This window comes from Panthera uncia, assembly GCF_023721935.1.
Source record: "Panthera uncia isolate 11264 chromosome B3 unlocalized genomic scaffold, Puncia_PCG_1.0 HiC_scaffold_1, whole genome shotgun sequence".
Lineage (NCBI taxonomy): Eukaryota > Metazoa > Chordata > Mammalia > Carnivora > Felidae > Panthera > Panthera uncia.
Genome location: NW_026057582.1, coordinates 94,973,246 through 94,990,695, shown reverse-complemented (window position 1 = coordinate 94,990,695; position 17,450 = coordinate 94,973,246). Strand labels below are relative to the sequence as shown.

General features: G+C 37.2%; 1 protein-coding gene across 1 annotated transcript in view; it reads right to left on the bottom strand.

Annotated features, from left to right (window-relative positions):
- LOC125910388 (protein unc-13 homolog C) overlaps nucleotides 1-17,450 on the bottom strand; it is a 339,112-nt gene that overhangs the window by 261,379 nt on the left and 60,283 nt on the right. The window contains exons 7-9 of the mRNA XM_049614136.1: nucleotides 16,185-16,341; nucleotides 4,736-4,804; nucleotides 3,024-3,113 (exon numbers count right to left, since the gene is read on the bottom strand). Coding sequence (XP_049470093.1) covers nucleotides 3,024-3,113; nucleotides 4,736-4,804; nucleotides 16,185-16,341 — 316 coding nt within the window. The remainder of the gene's footprint in view (nucleotides 1-3,023; nucleotides 3,114-4,735; nucleotides 4,805-16,184; nucleotides 16,342-17,450) is intronic.

The window sequence follows — 17,450 nt, the reverse complement described above, 5'->3', positions numbered from 1 at the left end:
GGTAGGTTAACTAGACAAATAAAGCTGTACACAGGTGATGAAGAGCTCGGTTTCAGGCAGGTTAAGATTGAGAAGGTTGTTACGCATGGAAGTAGACATTTGCGTATGAGTCTGGACTCATGGAGATGCCTGAGGCTAGAGATACAAATTTAGAAATTATTAGCTTAAATAAGAATTCAAAGGAACAGGACTAGATGAGTATGGATACAAAAGAGAAGAAGTCCAAAAATTAACCCTGGATAATGGTGTTAGAATGATCGAACATGTAGTATGCAGAAAAAAAAGTTATCTTTGACCCATACCTCATACCATTAAAAACAACAACAACAACAACAACAAAACTTTCAAAATAAAACACAGGACTAAACATACAAGATAAAATAAAACTTTTAGAAGAAACAGGAAAATCTCTTTGTGACCTTGGTTTAGCCCAGAGCACTATCTATAAATCAAAAATTGCTAAAGTAGACTTCATCCAAATTAAACCCTTTTGCTGTACAAAAGGTACTGTTAGAGAATGAAAAGATAAAGTACAGACAGGGAGAAACTCCTAGCAAATAAAGCACCTGACAAAAGACTTGTATCTAGACTATATAAAGAACTCTTTTTTTTTCCTTAAGTTTTTAAAATTTATTTTTAGTAATCTCTTTGCCTAAATTGGAGCTGGAGCTCATGACCCCGAAATCAACAGCCACATACTCTTCCACCTGAGCCCACCAAGGGTCCCAAAGAACTCTTGATACTAAAACAAAACAAAACAAACTAATAAAAAATGGGCAAATATTTCAAAAGATTGTTCCTAAAAGAAAAATTCAGATAACAAATCAGCCCAAGAAATGATGACCAACATTATCAATAATAAATAAAATTAAGATGTAATATGATACAGTTTCACTCCTATTAGAATGGCTAACAAAATAGTAATATTTAAAACCACGGAAAATACCAAGAGCTTTGCCACAAGATATAGCGCAATTAGGATTCTCAAACATAGCTGCTAAGAAGGCAAACCCAGGAACCTCACTCCAAGGAAAGTGAAAGCTTATGTTTACACTAATAATTTCTACATAATTTTTTTAACAGTTTTATTAACAACCCAAACTGGAAACAACCCAAATGCCTGTAGTACATGCATAACCAAGAATGGCTACTCAGTAAATGGCTACTCAGAATGGCTACCTGCATAACCAAGAATGGCTACTCAATAAAAAGGAATGAACTGTTGATAACACTCAACAAGATGGATGAACAGCCAATGTGTCATGCTATATAGCGTATTATTTCATTCACAGGACATTCTGGAAAAGGTAAGCCTATAAGGAAACAGCAATGGATAGGTAGTTGCCAAGGGGGTGGGAGAGGCAGTGAGTATTAAAAAGCAGCCCGAGGGAATTCTGGAGGATTATGGGACCGTTTCATTGGTTAATTGCCGTGGTGGTGATACGACTACACGTTTGTCAAAAAGAATAGATCTGTACACCAGAGGAATGAATTTGACTGCGTGTAATGAGAAAAAAAGAAAATGGGAGGAGGAAATTTGTTCAAAAGATGCTGAAAGAATAGAGATGGGCAATAAAACATAACGAGGCTGATTCTAAGGTGTTTTGGTATTAAAGGACAGGGGGAATTCGGGTGTTGTAGATGGAGAAAAAAGTGGAGTCCATCTTTAAGGAGAGTAGGAGCCACTGCAGCACCAAGGCTTTAGTGTTCAGAAGGGCATGAAATCAATTGCACAGCTGGAAGAGATGGCCTTTTCTAGGAGAAGAGACAGCTAATCAATAGTAATAAAGGAAGGAAGAGTATATGGACACAGATGCAGGTAAGTAGATAGATGGGGTGGGTGGGAGGAGCATGTGGTCTGAGCTTGAGGAAGCTCTCCCGCATTTGCTCCCATTTTTTTCAGTGCAGTGTGAAGCAAGGTCATCGGCTGGTAGTGAGGATGGAGGAGGAGGTGCTGGAAGTTTGAGATTTGGTTTCTAAACACATCAAGGCTGGTGACTGAGAAATGGCAGATATGTAGCACTTGTGCAGGCACCCCCTACCCTCACTCCCATGTCCCCCCTGCCTCAGTGTTAATGACAGCCATCACCTGTCAATAAAGTAACTTTTCCTCGTAAGCCTGGTTGGAAGCTCACTATCCTTTCCTATACACTGTTCCAACAGCTGCTTCCAGAGGATAAGAATGGATATAAATTCTATTTATCCCAGTCACCCAATTACACTGTGATTTGAAGCCAAATGAATTTTCTTTGGACTTGAAAAACTCTAAATGACTGCTGATATGGCATGGTTTTGTTTTCTGTCTCTCATATAGTACCATTTTTAGTGCTTCTAGTGAAAACAATCATGAGCAACTGAAAATCGTTTTGTTTTTTTCTGTAGAGGAATTTTCTGAATAAACATCATAAAACTCTTTCAGAGAGCAAAATTTTTTAGCCCATAGCCTGACAAATAGTTTTAGGAAACACTTGACATGAATAGTCTTGATAGCCCAATTATGAGTGCAAAGAACTTGATGTTAAAGCAGAGATCTACCTAAAAAGAAATGCCTGCATAGTTTTGTAGATAGTTAACTATACAAAAGGATTCAACAATCAAATATATCCCTATGTAGACATTTCCAGGACTGAAAGTGAAAGTTGTCACAATTGGGGCAAACTTAAAAGAATCAGCTACTCTGTTGGGATGAAAAGGTTAGCAAGCCATGGGAGTTAAAACTAAAGTAAGAAGTAACTCATTTCCATTTAGCATTCTTAGAGATTTCTTTTTTAGTAAGAGCCGTATTTAAGATGGATTTAATTTAAAACTAAATTTAAGCCGAATGTATCAGAATATTTTAGGTGTCTAGGATAATTCTTTTTCAACAGACCTCATACTGGAGGATTCACTTAACAAAGGAAAAGGCATCATGGCGTAACTGCAAGGGTTGGACCGCACTGGCCAAGAGAGGAGTAAAAGCCAGACTTTAGCAGGGAATAAATGTGGTATGTCACAACAAGATGGTGACAGGTAAGATGAGGTACCTTCATCCTGAAGAAGGTGATACTTGTTAGTAGGTCAATAGTTGATTTCAGGTCTTGCAGTCGTTCAGCATTGCTGGCTGGGAAGTTTTCCTGGTTAATTAATAAACAGAAAATGGGTAAATTTTCAGAGTGGGAAAACAAATTAAAACTAGCTTTCTGGTAAAGGAAATGGGGAATGAACTGTGTAAAATTATAAAAATATCCCTAGAGTATTCCCAAACTATTTTATCATAAAATATTACAAAAAGTAAACAATATGGAAATACTGCTAGTCTTACAAAGCCATATGCTTCTATTTCCACATTGCAATAAAAATATAATTTTTATTATATATTATGTATATATAATTATACAATTCATGCAGCGTTATTATTCGTCTTTGTTGCTATAATAATTTTGCTACTAAAAGTGGAGTGGACAGCATGTAGTTGGAAATATTTTTAATAACTTTCTCAAGATGAGTAATTTTTTCCAAAAATACCCTTGGGAACTTTTACATATGCTACATTTACCTTTAGTCACAAAGAAACTTTTAAAAGTTAAAAAAAAAGAGTAAGACTGCACTGCCAAGTCTCTCCCTCAAGTACTGTGGATTTCAACAAAAAGTTTGTTAGTGATGTTGGGTGAAATGTCATATAAAAATAAAGAAGTTCAGAACTTTGAAGTAAAGGAAAGGTGTGATCATGAAAATGTTTGATATAAGATTTTAACATTGTAACATTGAGGAATTTCTCATTTACCATGCTTTCAGATTGGCTTTTTAAAGAGTGACCTGAAAAACCACATGTAACCTTTAGATATTCATGAACTTCAGCAGAGTTAAGGTGTCAAAATGATGACAAATAATGTGGCCTCAAGGCCCCTTTGCCCCCAATTATCTTTTTTTTATTGCCTAGTTAATAGCAGTTATCTTCTAACAGTGTTGGCCCCAGTTCCAACAGGAAGGTTGAATTTGACAAAATGTGGTATAATTTCCAGAAATATACAATTAAGAGATCCATCAATAATGAATTAAAACATGAATGTAGGAGATACACATATTTGCAGGTATGATGTTTAGAATAAATTATTAAATAAAGAATGCAAGAGTTATTGCTACAAATTTTTTCTAGAAATATAATTTATAACTGAATATTTTGTATCTAAGATCTTTATAATTAAAATAATATATATATTTACACCCAAAAATACATGAATACATTTGTGTGTGTATGTATTTGTATGTTTCACCTGGAGGTGAAGTATAGAATAGTTGACAAAAACTTTGGACAACTTCAAAAAGCATATTATAGTGATCTAGAAAGAGTGAATTAAGCGGTGAGTCCAAGTAAGAATCTTAAAAGCCGAGGAACTATCAGCAGGATATCTCAGCAACAAGGGGTGAGCTTTCAAGATGAGGTCTATGCCACATGTTTACCTCAAGAATTAGCTGATTGCCTCTCAGTCTGAAAGTTATTAAAATAATTGTAAAATTACACACACACACACACACACACACACTTTATTAGTATAGGCTTGTGTGGGGCAAGGTCTCTGAACGAGGGACATCTGCTTGCTTACTGACTGGACTTTTCCAGTGTGATAGAACCTGAGATCCCAAGATCAGTATTTTTACTTTTCCATTACACAGTGGATGATTTTTTATAATATGACAAGAAAGCATCTCAGCCAAACATGGTATCTTACCTTCAGGAAAATAATTTTGTACATACCCTATACTTTGACAGGTCAATCCTTAAAGAGTTATGCAACTGATCCAATAGTTTTATGAATTTTTCCCTCTGTACAGAGCAAAAACAAAATAGGAGAACAGAAGTAAATGGTCATTCTAAAAGTAACCCTCAAAACAACTCTAGGAGTTATTCTCCTCATTTTACAGAATGGAAGGTTCAAAGATATAAAAAATTTATCTAAGGTGATAGAGCTAGTATGTGACAAAACAGTGATTCAAATGCAGATAGCTTTCACAACAGAACCAATCTCTTGCTAATAAGTCACATAGACTCTCTGTGATGAATAAGAAAGTATCCAAAAAGTTGCTTTCAGGGGAAAGAGTCCAGAGAACTGAATCACCACTGTACTAATTCACAACAATATGAGTCAGCAAGATAAAACATCAACTACCCCACACACCACTGTACCTCCTCAGAAATAAATTATTATTTTGAAATTTCTCCTACCTGTGGAAGCAGGAATAGCTATTGTTCTCATCAAGAACAATTTCAAAAAGTACTTTCTTTTTGGTAACAAGTATAGACTTCATAATCTGAAAGTACTGATTGCCTTTCCAGTATGTTTATGATTTAGTGTTTAAAAAACATATATATAAAACATTAAGCAAAAAAACAAAACAAAACAAAACACACACAAAAAACTAATACTTCCCTCTGAGGCTATCTCAGTGTTGGACTGACCTCTTCACAGGATCTGAAAATAATGAGTTTGCTTATAAGTCTAAAGATGAAGTTATGTTGATTAAATAAAGTAAATAAATTAGATAAAATAAAAACATCAAAGTCACACAAAGTTTATAGGTAGATGATCCCCCATTCTGAGTCTCAGATTTTAATCAAAAATAAAAAGAAATAAGAGAGTGGAAGTAAGAGCAAAGGTCTCTGCCTACATGAGTATTCTGTAAATAACAAAGTGTACTTTGGAAGATACTGGCCGAAGCAGAAACTTCCTAACACTTTCACATAAAAGGTAGATTTATGGGGTTATAACTCATTCTTTGAAGTCAGTGATTTTGATGAAGTGAGCTATTAACAGAAATTGATGAACTGTTCCTAAGTTGAAACTCCAATTTTCTGAATAAACTACTTTTATCTGGTTCATATGTCAGACAATCAAACTTGATATTATTTTCTGTGTTAACCCCTTGCAGAGACAATGAAAGAGCCTAAGAAATGAAACTTGCCTTCAAGATGCTTGCCATCTTATTAGGCAGAAGACTCTTCAGTAAAGCTACTGAAAACTGCTGATGAGTTAAAGGTCTTAGATTTTCCTTTCCCACTTTCCCTCAGACTTTCCCAGGGAAAGAGGTGAACTATATTGTCTTTTTATTAACCCTCATCCCCCAACCACGTGGGTCAGTAGCTCTCAATCAAAAGAGAAAACCCTAAGAACCACTACCATCATCAGTTTAGGCCACAGTAAAGTTAACCATTCAATAACTGTAAAAGTTAATGTGCTCACGTCATGTCTTAAGATGCTTTATCTACCTCTGTGATTGGTATAAATCATCAAGACAGCTGACATGACCCTAGTAAGTCACATTAATGCCCAAGTCACTAGCCCTGTTATATACACTGGTAGTGACTGTTCTGGTTGTGTGCTTGATATCCATTTCCATTCTTCCTTACTACTAGAACCTTGTAATTAAAATGTGGCCATTCTGAAATACCTAACTTCATGACCTCTTTTCCTACAAGAATGGTCATGCAGTATGATTTTGGCTAATGAGATATACATAGTTTATTAAAGGGGATGGACCCAGTTAGCACATTACCATGAATTATTATTTGGAAAGACTCTAAAAGAATGCTTGCCAGGCACTGTTGTTGTATTAGTGTTCACTATGTAACTCCTTGTCAGGCTTTTTCTCCATCTGCCCTGTGTCCCTCTCCTTTCTTCCGCCTGAAACTCAGACTAGACACGTGAAGGTAAAACAGTCATGTTACCTTCAGATAAAAAGCTAAACAAGCAATTAGGTGTGGTGGAGCAGGACGCCCCCATACCTTACCTTAGCCCTGTCTGCCCACCCTTTCAAAAAATTACAATCCTGAACAGCTACCCTCATCCTGAATTCCTTATTACTTCTGGACTTGGGATCTACGAAGAAAAAAAAAAAAATTGTATTTCATGCAGCCAAACAGAATTCTGACTGACACAGATCACATGTGTGGTCTTCCTACCTCAGTCTTCAGTGCCCAGCTGGAAAATTTACATTCGAGGAACACAGAAAACTGTGGAGAAAACTGCCAGGCTTGTTGTCGCTAAATCCCAGACAATATCAGATGATATGAAATTAAAAGTGTGCTACTGATTACATCTTCATAGAGATTCTTTAAACAGAAGAGCAGCTTGAAATTTAATTGTATTTATTATAATTCTATTTAACTATAGTGAGACCGCATTTGCAAGATCTGAGGAGGCCTATTTCCTGCACGGTGTGATTTGAGGAGTAACAAAAGACTGGGTGATTAAAAAATGATTCTCCTGAGGGGCATGCCACAACATCTGAAGCCTCCATGATACTCTGTTCTTCACATTAGGTAATGTCTACACATGCCTGGTATTTAGTAGCGGGCCAAATCAATCACAATACTGTTACCAGTTAGCAAAAACTTAGGTTTAATTAGTTGATAAGAATAATTCTAGGGGTGCCTGGGTGGCTCAGTTGGTTAAGCATCTGACTCTGGATTTCCCCGTGAGTCATGATCTCATGGTCATGAGGTGGAGCCCCAGCTGGGCCTCATGGAGCCTGCTTGGGATTCTCTCTCTCCCTCTTTCTGTGCCCCTCCCCTGCTCACACATGCTCTCTCTTGTGCATGCTCTCTCTTTCACAAAATAAATTTAAAAAAAAAAGTAACTCTAGACCAGGGGTCAGGAAACTGCCTCTAAAGAACCAGGTAGTAACTCTTTTCAGCTATTAAACTCTGCCACTGTAGCACAGTGCTCCCAGAAACAATATACAAACAAATGGGCATGGCTGTTCTCCAGCAAAATTTTGGTTTTTTGGACAGTGAAATTTGAATTTCATATAATTCATGTGTCGCAAAATAATAGTATTCTTTTGATATTTAAAAGCCATTTAAAATGTGGAAACCATTCTCACCTCGCATGTGGGCCATGCAAACAAAACCAGCTGGTGGGCCAGTTTTGGCCCATGAGCACAGGGGAGATTTTGAGTAGGGGACAGTGGTCGCTACCTCACAAGTGCATTAAAATCAACAAGAAATGTAAACATATCACCCTGGTATCCTGGGAGTTGTAGAAGGAAATGTTCTTCTGAGGAAGGGGTGTAAAAGCCTCTGCCTCATTCTCAGCTGCTCTTTTCCCTTTCTTTGTTTCTTATTATCTCACTCCCGCGGCAGGGGTTGATTTAACTTGAATCTAATGATGCTTCAGCACTGGGGGCTACAGTGATGGTGTCAGTGACTAACAAATGTCATCAACTGAAAAGTATTTAAGGAGTCCCTTCACAGGCAAGTTTGAAAAGCCCTGAGATGGAATCATTCACTGACCTAGAGACTCTCAAAGTTTCCCTCACTTTGACTAAACTTTAGAAAGGTTTTTCCTGACTCTAGGCCCTGATGTCTTAATTTTTGAGCATTCTCTTTAAAAAGCCTAACTGTAATTCTTCCTCTGTCCCTGGGAAATGTGAATGTGTTTCAAAGCCTCTTGCCAGGTTACTTTACAACCCAGAGAAGTCTTCCCCAAGTACTTGGGAGCTATCCCTCTGAAAGGTAATCATCAAAGAGATAGTACCCGTATCACCCAGGATCTATGAGAGGGTAGGAGACTAATTTTGTTGGGTGTCCATTAGTAAACACAGATAGCCTCATCACAGAAAAAGATATGTGCACACCCAAATATAATTGAGTGTGCTGGACACATGCCAATGATCAACCTTCCCCTTGAGAGCCTCAGATATTTTTTTTCTCCTAAACACTGGATTATCTTTTTTCAATAAGAATGGTATTTCAGGACTTTCATCATATGAAGAAGTGATCAAAGAATCTGAAGTCAAAAACTCTAGAAAAACTCTTAAAGAGATGTATCAGGAAGTTAATGAAAATATGCTGTTTTTCTGGAATCTATAATATTTGTAGTGTTTGTTATATTATAATTTATAATTCATTGGCATTCATTTTTTTTCATTAAAAATGAATAATTTTCTGTTTCCTATTGACAATTTGTATTTTTCTTAAAAACAGTCTTATCAGGGGCACCTGAGTGGCTCAGTCAGTTAAACTTCTGCCTCTTAATCTCAGCTCAGGTCACGATCTCACAGTTTGTGAGTTCAAGCCCCACATCAGGCTCTGCACTGATGGCACAGAGCCTGCCTGGGGTTCTTTCATTCTCTCTGCCCTTCACCTGCTTGAGAGCTCGATCTCTCTCGTGCGCTCTTTCTCTCTCAAAATAAATAAATAAACTTTAAAAAATATTAAAAAAGAATCTCATCAAATTATATAATGTTTAGGAAGCACAAAACCTAGATCCACCTCTCCCCAGAAATAATCATTTGTCAAGTCATTAAAAATGACTTCTAAAATGTTTCTCACACACATTTTCTCCTTTGCCACAATCTTCATTTTCTCTAAGCCATTAGCACAGCATTACTTTGCTTTGTCAGCACTAGCTTATCAGCCCTATCACTAATTTCCATCTAGTCCTCCTGTATTCAACACCAGAACTGTTTTACTCATTTCACCTTCTTTCAGTGTGGCTTCCAGTAGTTCTGAGACTGGAAAACTAAACATCATATTTCCCAAACTCCTTTGCAGCTAGGCTTATGCAATTATCTTAGTTTCTGCCTATTAGATACATGTGCACTGCTACATTTGGAAAGCAGACGAGTGATGGAGGCCTAGTTCCTGCTTCTTGGTTTACTTGGGCTGCTAAGTCCTGGAGACATTCATTTCCCAGTCTCTGGTCACTAGCTTTGTGGTCTCAGACATTCTGCTGCATTAGCAGAAGCAGCCTTCTGATTCCTCACCTCCCCAACTGTAAGAAAACTCACCACTTCTCTTAAAATCAGTTTCAAATATCAGTGATATTTTGAGGATTATTACAGAAAGATCTTCCTTGAGTCCCAAATGATATTATAAGCATTTAATTCCCTGTGCCAAATCCCTTTCTACTTAAAGTTTCTAACATGGTGTCTATTACTACAACTGAACTGTGTCTGATATATATCCTCACCCCCTTCTGCAACATTTCCTTAGTTAGTCATCTTTCTAAATCAAAGATTATACCCTAAGCTTCAAGAATGACATCCAAACATCTCTGTAGGTTTTAAAGGCCCTCAACAATCTAATGTCAACCCAATAGCACAGTTTCTTCTTATACTACCTACATTTGTTGTTTTTGTTTTAATTTTTTTTAATGTTTATTTATGTTTAAGAGAGAGACAGAGCATGAGCAGGGGAGGGGCAGAGAGGGAGGGAGACACAGAATCTGAAGCAGGCTCCAGGCTCTCAGCTGTCAGCACAGAGCCCAACACGGGGATCAAACCCAGGAACCGTGAGTGAGACCTGAGCCAAAGTCGCAGGCTTAACTGACTGTGCCACCCAGGAGCCCCTCTACCATCCTTCATTCTATTTGCCCTACTTAGTAGGCAGGCTACCTTACACACACTTTGAACTTATTTTGTATCTTTACTTTGGTCTTTACTCAAATGTCTTCCCAGACCCAAGGTAGCTTCCCAACTACTTCTTGGACAGTGGAAAAATATTACTCATCCCTAAAAGCCCTGCTCCTTTTATCACACTTTCATCAGTCCCTGAAAAGTATCAATCACTTGATCCTCTTCAATCTCTCAATATCAAAGCCTCCTTTGATACTAATCACACTTTGGGAGTGACTTAGGGTTATTGTTCTAGATGGTTAAGTGACTATCCCATTAGAACATGAACCTCAGAAAGTAGACGTCAACGTTTATCATTCAATCCCTTTACTACTTGCCACAGTGCCTACTGCTATAGGGAACACATAAATACATATCAAATGAACAAGTGGACAAATGTAAGAACATATGGAATGGTAAAGAAGTATTTACTAGCTTATTTATTTTTGCCCAACAATGGCTGGATCAGAGACCCAGGGAAAAAAATGAGCTCAATAAACACCAATATAACTAATAATTTGTTATGTGTACTTTAAAATAACTCACTAAATAAGTTTTCTAAAGACTCTCCTGTCAAGTTGAGATACTGAGCCCAAACTCAGAGTTTTCTTCCTTTCTAACCCTTGATCTACCCATGGTGTTTTCAATAGCCATGAGGATGTTTCATCCAATAAACTTCTTTAATCTTCTTGACTGCAAGCAACCTTTACACTCAATGATATGCTGCTAAATCATCTCTTCAAATGAAAAATACCTTCATGTTTAGTATTTGCCAATGTCCATGATGTTAATATTCTCAGTACTTCTGGTTTCAAAAAATGGCTATGCTACATAACTAGCTTGCATTATTCTTGAAAATTCACCAATCAGTGCCTGTGAGAAGATGTAAGCTATAACTTAAGCTATTGAGTTTTACACTCAATTTTCAACAGCATATCCCAGAGCCACATCTTGGACCCAAGACTCCCCTTTGTAATTTTAACTGAAATGTATCATGTTCCTATCAAAATCCTTTGACTCTGGCTCACCTGCTACAACTTCTCAAAACGAGACCCCAGGCTGCATCATCTCAACGTCTCTGTTGACAGCTTCACTCACCCTTCAATTGATTTTTTTTATAAAGTTTATTTATTAATTTTGAGAGAGAGAGTGCGAGCCAATGAGCAAGCAGGGGTGGGCAGAGAGAGAATCCCAAAAGCAGGCTCTGCACTGACAATGCAGATGTGAGGCTTGAACTAACAAACCATGAGATTAAGACCTGAAGTCAGACGTTTAACCAACTGAGCCACCCAGATGCCCCTCCATTGCCTCTCTTCTACAAAATTTCAACCTAGAGTCAATATAATCAACTTCCCAAATCTGTTACATGAGCATCAGAATGCTGAAAACTTCTGAGAAAATCTCAAAGCCACCTATATTGTTGTGACAGTAAGTTTATGCTCCTCAACATCAAATGATACCTTCAGCTTTACTAGGAATTCCTCTTCCACGGCCCTGAAGCATTTCTCTTTCTACTCCCTTTGGTAACTTATCCAAACCTTGCACAGCATCCTTCACCTGCCTTGTATTATAGTCTTTGCCTTGTAGATGAGCATTTCCTGTTCTTGTAGACAACCACAGGGATTAGGGAAATGGGGTATGACACCCCAGCTTTTCACTCCTATATCAAAAATTCAGCATTCTCTGCAAGAACACAGATACTATTCCCGAAATTTCAGAACAGAACTTGTCCTTTCTCATTCCAAAGAACGTCTCTCCTTTTGTCTCTTTCACTACCTTTCTTCTTTCTCCTCTGGGAACTCACTGCATCACCTGTTTTCCATTAGATAAATCTGCAACTTGACTCTCACAACTACTCCCTTTCCTAATAATCTATAAACATGTGTAAATTTACCTTTTTAAATAAAAAAATTCTGACCCAACAAGACAGGAAAAATAAAATCTCTTTATTCATAGCAAAATCTTCCCTTGCCCAATCTTCCCCCTTTTCATTTCACTTAACAGAAAAGTCTCTATGTCCTCAGCCACATTCACCCTTTGATTCACATGTTTATTATAAAATATAATGATAATATAGGAAAGTTTTACAATTTTAGTATAAAGATGAATAGAAAGCAAAACCACAAAATATCAGCTGTCATCCTACCAGGTGGCTGTATCATTGGCATTTTGGCACATTTCCATCTAGTCTTATTTCTAAAACAGTGTGTATGTTGTTTTTTCAGTGTTGGAATTAGACTGTATAAAGAATTTTGTGGGTTTTTTTTTTCACTTAGCATTCTATCATGGACATTGCTCATTTTTATGTACTTTTCTTTAAAAACATGATTTTTAGTGATTGCATTATATTTTAGTGAATAGAGGAACCTAATTTACACAAGCATTCATCTATGTCATTCACTGAAGGACCCTGTGAAATTAGGCTTCAATATCAACTGCTTCAGTCAATAATCACCTCCTACTTGCCAAATACAAAGAGGTCGTTTATTTCCCCATCTTACTTTAACTTTAGCAACAGTTGAAAATGTTATATACTTCTCTTTTCTCAAAATAGCTTTCCTTTGTCTTTTTATAATATTACATTCTTTTATTATCATTTTCATTCAATTTCTCTAACCATTTTCCTCAACAAACTTTTCTTGTTCCTCTTCTTCACACCCAAGCGTTCTGTCCTTTTCACTTCATTACTGATCATTTTTCACCCAAGCCATGATGAGAAATAGCAACTGTACACAAAAATATCTGAATTGTAAGACTGATATTTTTTTCTTAAGTATATATTTGTTTACAATTGTCATAAGAAAGCTTTCTCCACTGGTTTATTATTTGGAAAATCAAATGTCTGAGTTACACTTTTGAGAAGGATAAAAAAGGGCCAACGTAATGATGTTCCTGAGTCACAAGCAACAGATCAAATTCAGAATTCAGGGAAGGAACTTGGGACCATAAATTGGAGGTGGGAGACTTTATACTTAGATATATCTAACTAAACAAATTGCATTACTTTCAATAGGTCGAGAAATATATAGTCACATTTACACACCAAATTTACAATTTATGAAAATGTACTTTGAAAAAACATTCTTTTTCTTTGGCCCTCTTCTAAAATAAGTTATTTGACGCACAAAATAAAGTTTTTATAATCATGTTGTCACTGAAAAGTAATGAAATCAATTTGGTTTCTCCTCTTTGGGTCGGCATGAAGTTCTATCTCATTTTCCTCCAGGTAGCTTTTAGGATACATATTAATCACAAAGACACATCTTCTATTTCAGAGGTAGAAAAGCTCAGCGTTCCACAAGATTGGCTTATTCTCTACAGTGTATCCAGGCAGAATATTAAAAGCAAAACAATTTCATAACAGAGTGCTTTATGTTACAGGTGAAATCTCAAGACAATCCTGTTACCAAGATGAGGTTTTTGGTTTTGTTTTCTTACACTTTTAAAAAATGTTTCCTTATTTATGAGAGAGAGAGAGAGAGAGAGAGAGAGAAAGAGAGAGAGAAAGAGAGAGAGAAAGAGAGAGAGAGAGAATGAGAGAAAGAGAAAGAGAGAAAGAGAGAGAAAGAGAGAGAGAGAGAAAGAAAGAGAGAGAGAGAGAAAGAAAGAGAGAGAGACAGAGACAGAGAGAAAGAGACAGAGAGAAAGAGAGAGAGAGAAAGAGAGAGAGAGAATGAGAGAAAGAGAAAGAGAGAGAGAGAAAGAGAGAGAGAGAAAGAGAGAGAGAAAGAGAAAGAGAGAGAGAGAGAAAGGGAGAGAGAGAGACAGAGAGAGACAGAGAGAGAGAGAGAGAGAGAGAGAAGAGAGGCAGAGAGAGAGGAAGGGAGAATCCCAAGCAGGAGCTGTGGTGTCAGCACAGAGCCGAACACCAGGCTTGATCTCATGAACCAAGAGATCATGACCTGAGCCGAAATGAAGAGTCAGATGCTTAAGTGAGTCACACAGGCACCCCAAGATGAGGTTTTTATGACAAAACTGTTCTAATCGTCTGTTATTAGTCATAACAGTATTTTATTGAGCTGACCAGGGAATGTTCTTTGTCCTGACTTTTACAAGAGTCAATGTGTCTAACAGAAGTAGCTGCTAGTACACTGTTTTACACTGTAGGTAAGGGCAAGAGAGATGAAATTTTCAAAACTTATATTTATAGACCATTTTCAGCTTTTATGAGCTGGCTTCTCTATCTTTAACGTCATTTGATTCTCATCTTCAGTTTAAGAAACACATTAGAGCAATAGTTACCTTCATTGAGCAGACTGAGAAATTGAAGCTTGAATGAATGGACTTGCTTGCTAAATTTGACTACAAACTCGAATTCCGTGACTCCTAACACAGACTGCTTTTTTCTATTAGTGCTTAATCTGATCTGTCATTAAACAACTACTTTTTCCTTTGATTCATTCCAACTCATCTCACATGCCTCACATGCATTTTCTTTTAGATGAAAAGGACAGGAAAAGAGTATACACAGCAGCACATTTTTCCCCTACTGGCTTCACACATTTTTATTTGCTGAGTCTCATTTGTTTCTACTCTATGACACATACCCCCAAATTTAATTTCTAACAACATAATCAATAACAAAATCTATTCAGTGAACCAATTTGGAAGTGCGGTGGAAAAATTAACTATGGTGTCATGAAAATCATTTTGCTATAGTGGAGCTTGGTTTCATGTATACACACATACGCATGTGAGAATAAAACTACCTGTCTCACAGGGTTATTGAACAGAGCTACTAACTACCAGTTGCCATACTCAAAACCTTGGGAATCTCTCCAGAAAGCTTTCCCTTTCCTTCACTGTCCATATCCCCAAAGACACTACGTGCTATTGATTCGATGCCATGAAAAGCTCTGCAACATGTCCTTCATTCTCCATTTTCACTAGTTTTGTCTTAGTTTAGATCTTCACCATGTTACTCTGGTTACTATTAATTTATGTCTTGTCAATTTCAATTCCACAAGGCTTATAGAGAATGAGTTCCAGTGACAGGTGCAACAGATAAATATTTGCGTTTCCTGGGGCACCTGAGTGGCTCAGTCGGTTAAGCGTCCGACTTCGGCTCAGGTCACGATCTCACGGTCCGTGAGTTTGAGCCCCGCGTCAGGCTCTGTGCTGACAGCTTAGAGCCTGGAGCCTGTTTCAGATTCCGTGTCTCTCTCTCTCTCTGACCCTCCCCCATTCATGCTCTGTCTCTCTCTGTTTCAAAAATAAGTAAACGTTAAAAAAAATTTTTTTTTTAAATATTTGAGTTTCCTTAGGATTCCTGAATTTCTGCTTTTCAATGAGTCCTTGCTGCATTTGAATATTTCAGGTGGACATCTTAATTAGGTACAGAGAGTCCTTCAACTCTATACACCTACTATGATTTACTCAGAAGACATGCTAATAACTACCAATAGCAGTAAGAACCAAGAGGAATTATAAATGGAGACTAACAGATTCCAGAAAAGTCAACCAAACTCACTTTTACCAGGGAATAGCATCTGAAATGATGAATCCTAAATTTGCATACATGGAGAAAGTTCTATAAAATCCCAGTACTCTATCACAAAATTTATGTGTTTCCTTCTTGGAAAAGGTCATTCCAGATAGGGAGATTTAATCCCTATTGAAGATGCCAATTGGCTGCCAAAATTATTTAGCAGAATATTATTTTAATGAACTTTTAGCTTCTCCCCACTACACTAAGAGTCCCTAAGAAGTGCCTCCTGCAATAAGATTCCAAGAATATCTGGAATCCCTAGTCCCTTGAAAATGTAACTCCTGTAAACTAGTAAAAATTTTAAAGTCCAAAAAATACTTACACCAAAGTTGGTAGCAGCAAATCGATCTGAGGCAGAAACCTGTACATTTGTTGCAACTGTTGTGTGAGCATAGAAAGCATTTATATTCGCCAACAAGGTGCTCATGACAGCAGGGACACCAGGGCACATGTATTTAGAAGACAGACATGAAAAGTGCCTATAAGACAAAAACATTAAGCACTTTTAAAACATAAAGCAATTAATTCACATAATGGCATACCCTCTAACGTCAGCAATTAATTCCCCAACTATATCTATGAAAAAAAGAGAACACTCCCACGATCTCTACTAAACGAAAGAGAAAGCAATTTCGGCTTTTAAAAATTTCTCATTCACAAATGTGAAGTGGTTTAATTAGAATGTGATTTGCCACAGGGATGAGTGCATAATTCCTTTCAACTGTGGGAGTTTTGTGTGTACACACGCAAAGTGCACTTTCCAGGGGAATCCAGCACGGTGGGAAAGCCATTATACAGGATCCTCCCCTTCTTCAGCAACTATGCCGTCATCTACTTCAGTTCCCGAAATGCTGCATTTTAACCTGAATGTCCTTTTATACTTGTATTTCTATCATACTGAAGACGCAAGGTCTCCCCTTTCACCGCCTATCTACTGAGTAAGTGAATTCAACATCTGACTTGAGTCCAGTTTCTGGGCTTTTGTCATAAAGGAATACCTTCCATAAGCATTTCTGTTTTCTTAGCATTTTGTTACAGCCAGGATCTAATAAAGCAAACAGAAGAATGATGAGGGCAGATTGAATTATGCCAGCTTTAGGCTTAAAGACCATTCCTTTTAAACCCTGAATAATAGTATCATTCACAGACATCAGAAGCATCAAGTGTTCAATTCTGTTACTTCTCTCAAGAAAAACTGTTTCATTTGAACTATAACAAAAGACGTGAAAACTGAAAACACAGCTTAAGATAAAAATGCACAGATAAAATACTCATGGAAGGAAGAAATTTTCAGTTTGTTATCTGAACCTATTTTGTTCTCATGCCTCAGCAATTTATCCTCCACTTAATCATCTCTGAGGTCTGTATTATTGAACACAAACACAGAGTGTGCATGCATAAATGAAATGCCCTGAATGGCACCTCCAAACAAATGGATGGTCCTAGAAATGGTGGCTTCTCTTAAATTTCAGTCAGGCTACTCACTGAACTCCTCAGGATACTGGCTGATCAAAGTAGGTTAAAGTTTTAAACATGGATCTTTGAGGATTATGAAAAACAAAGTACGCCACAGTTGTTACATGAGGTT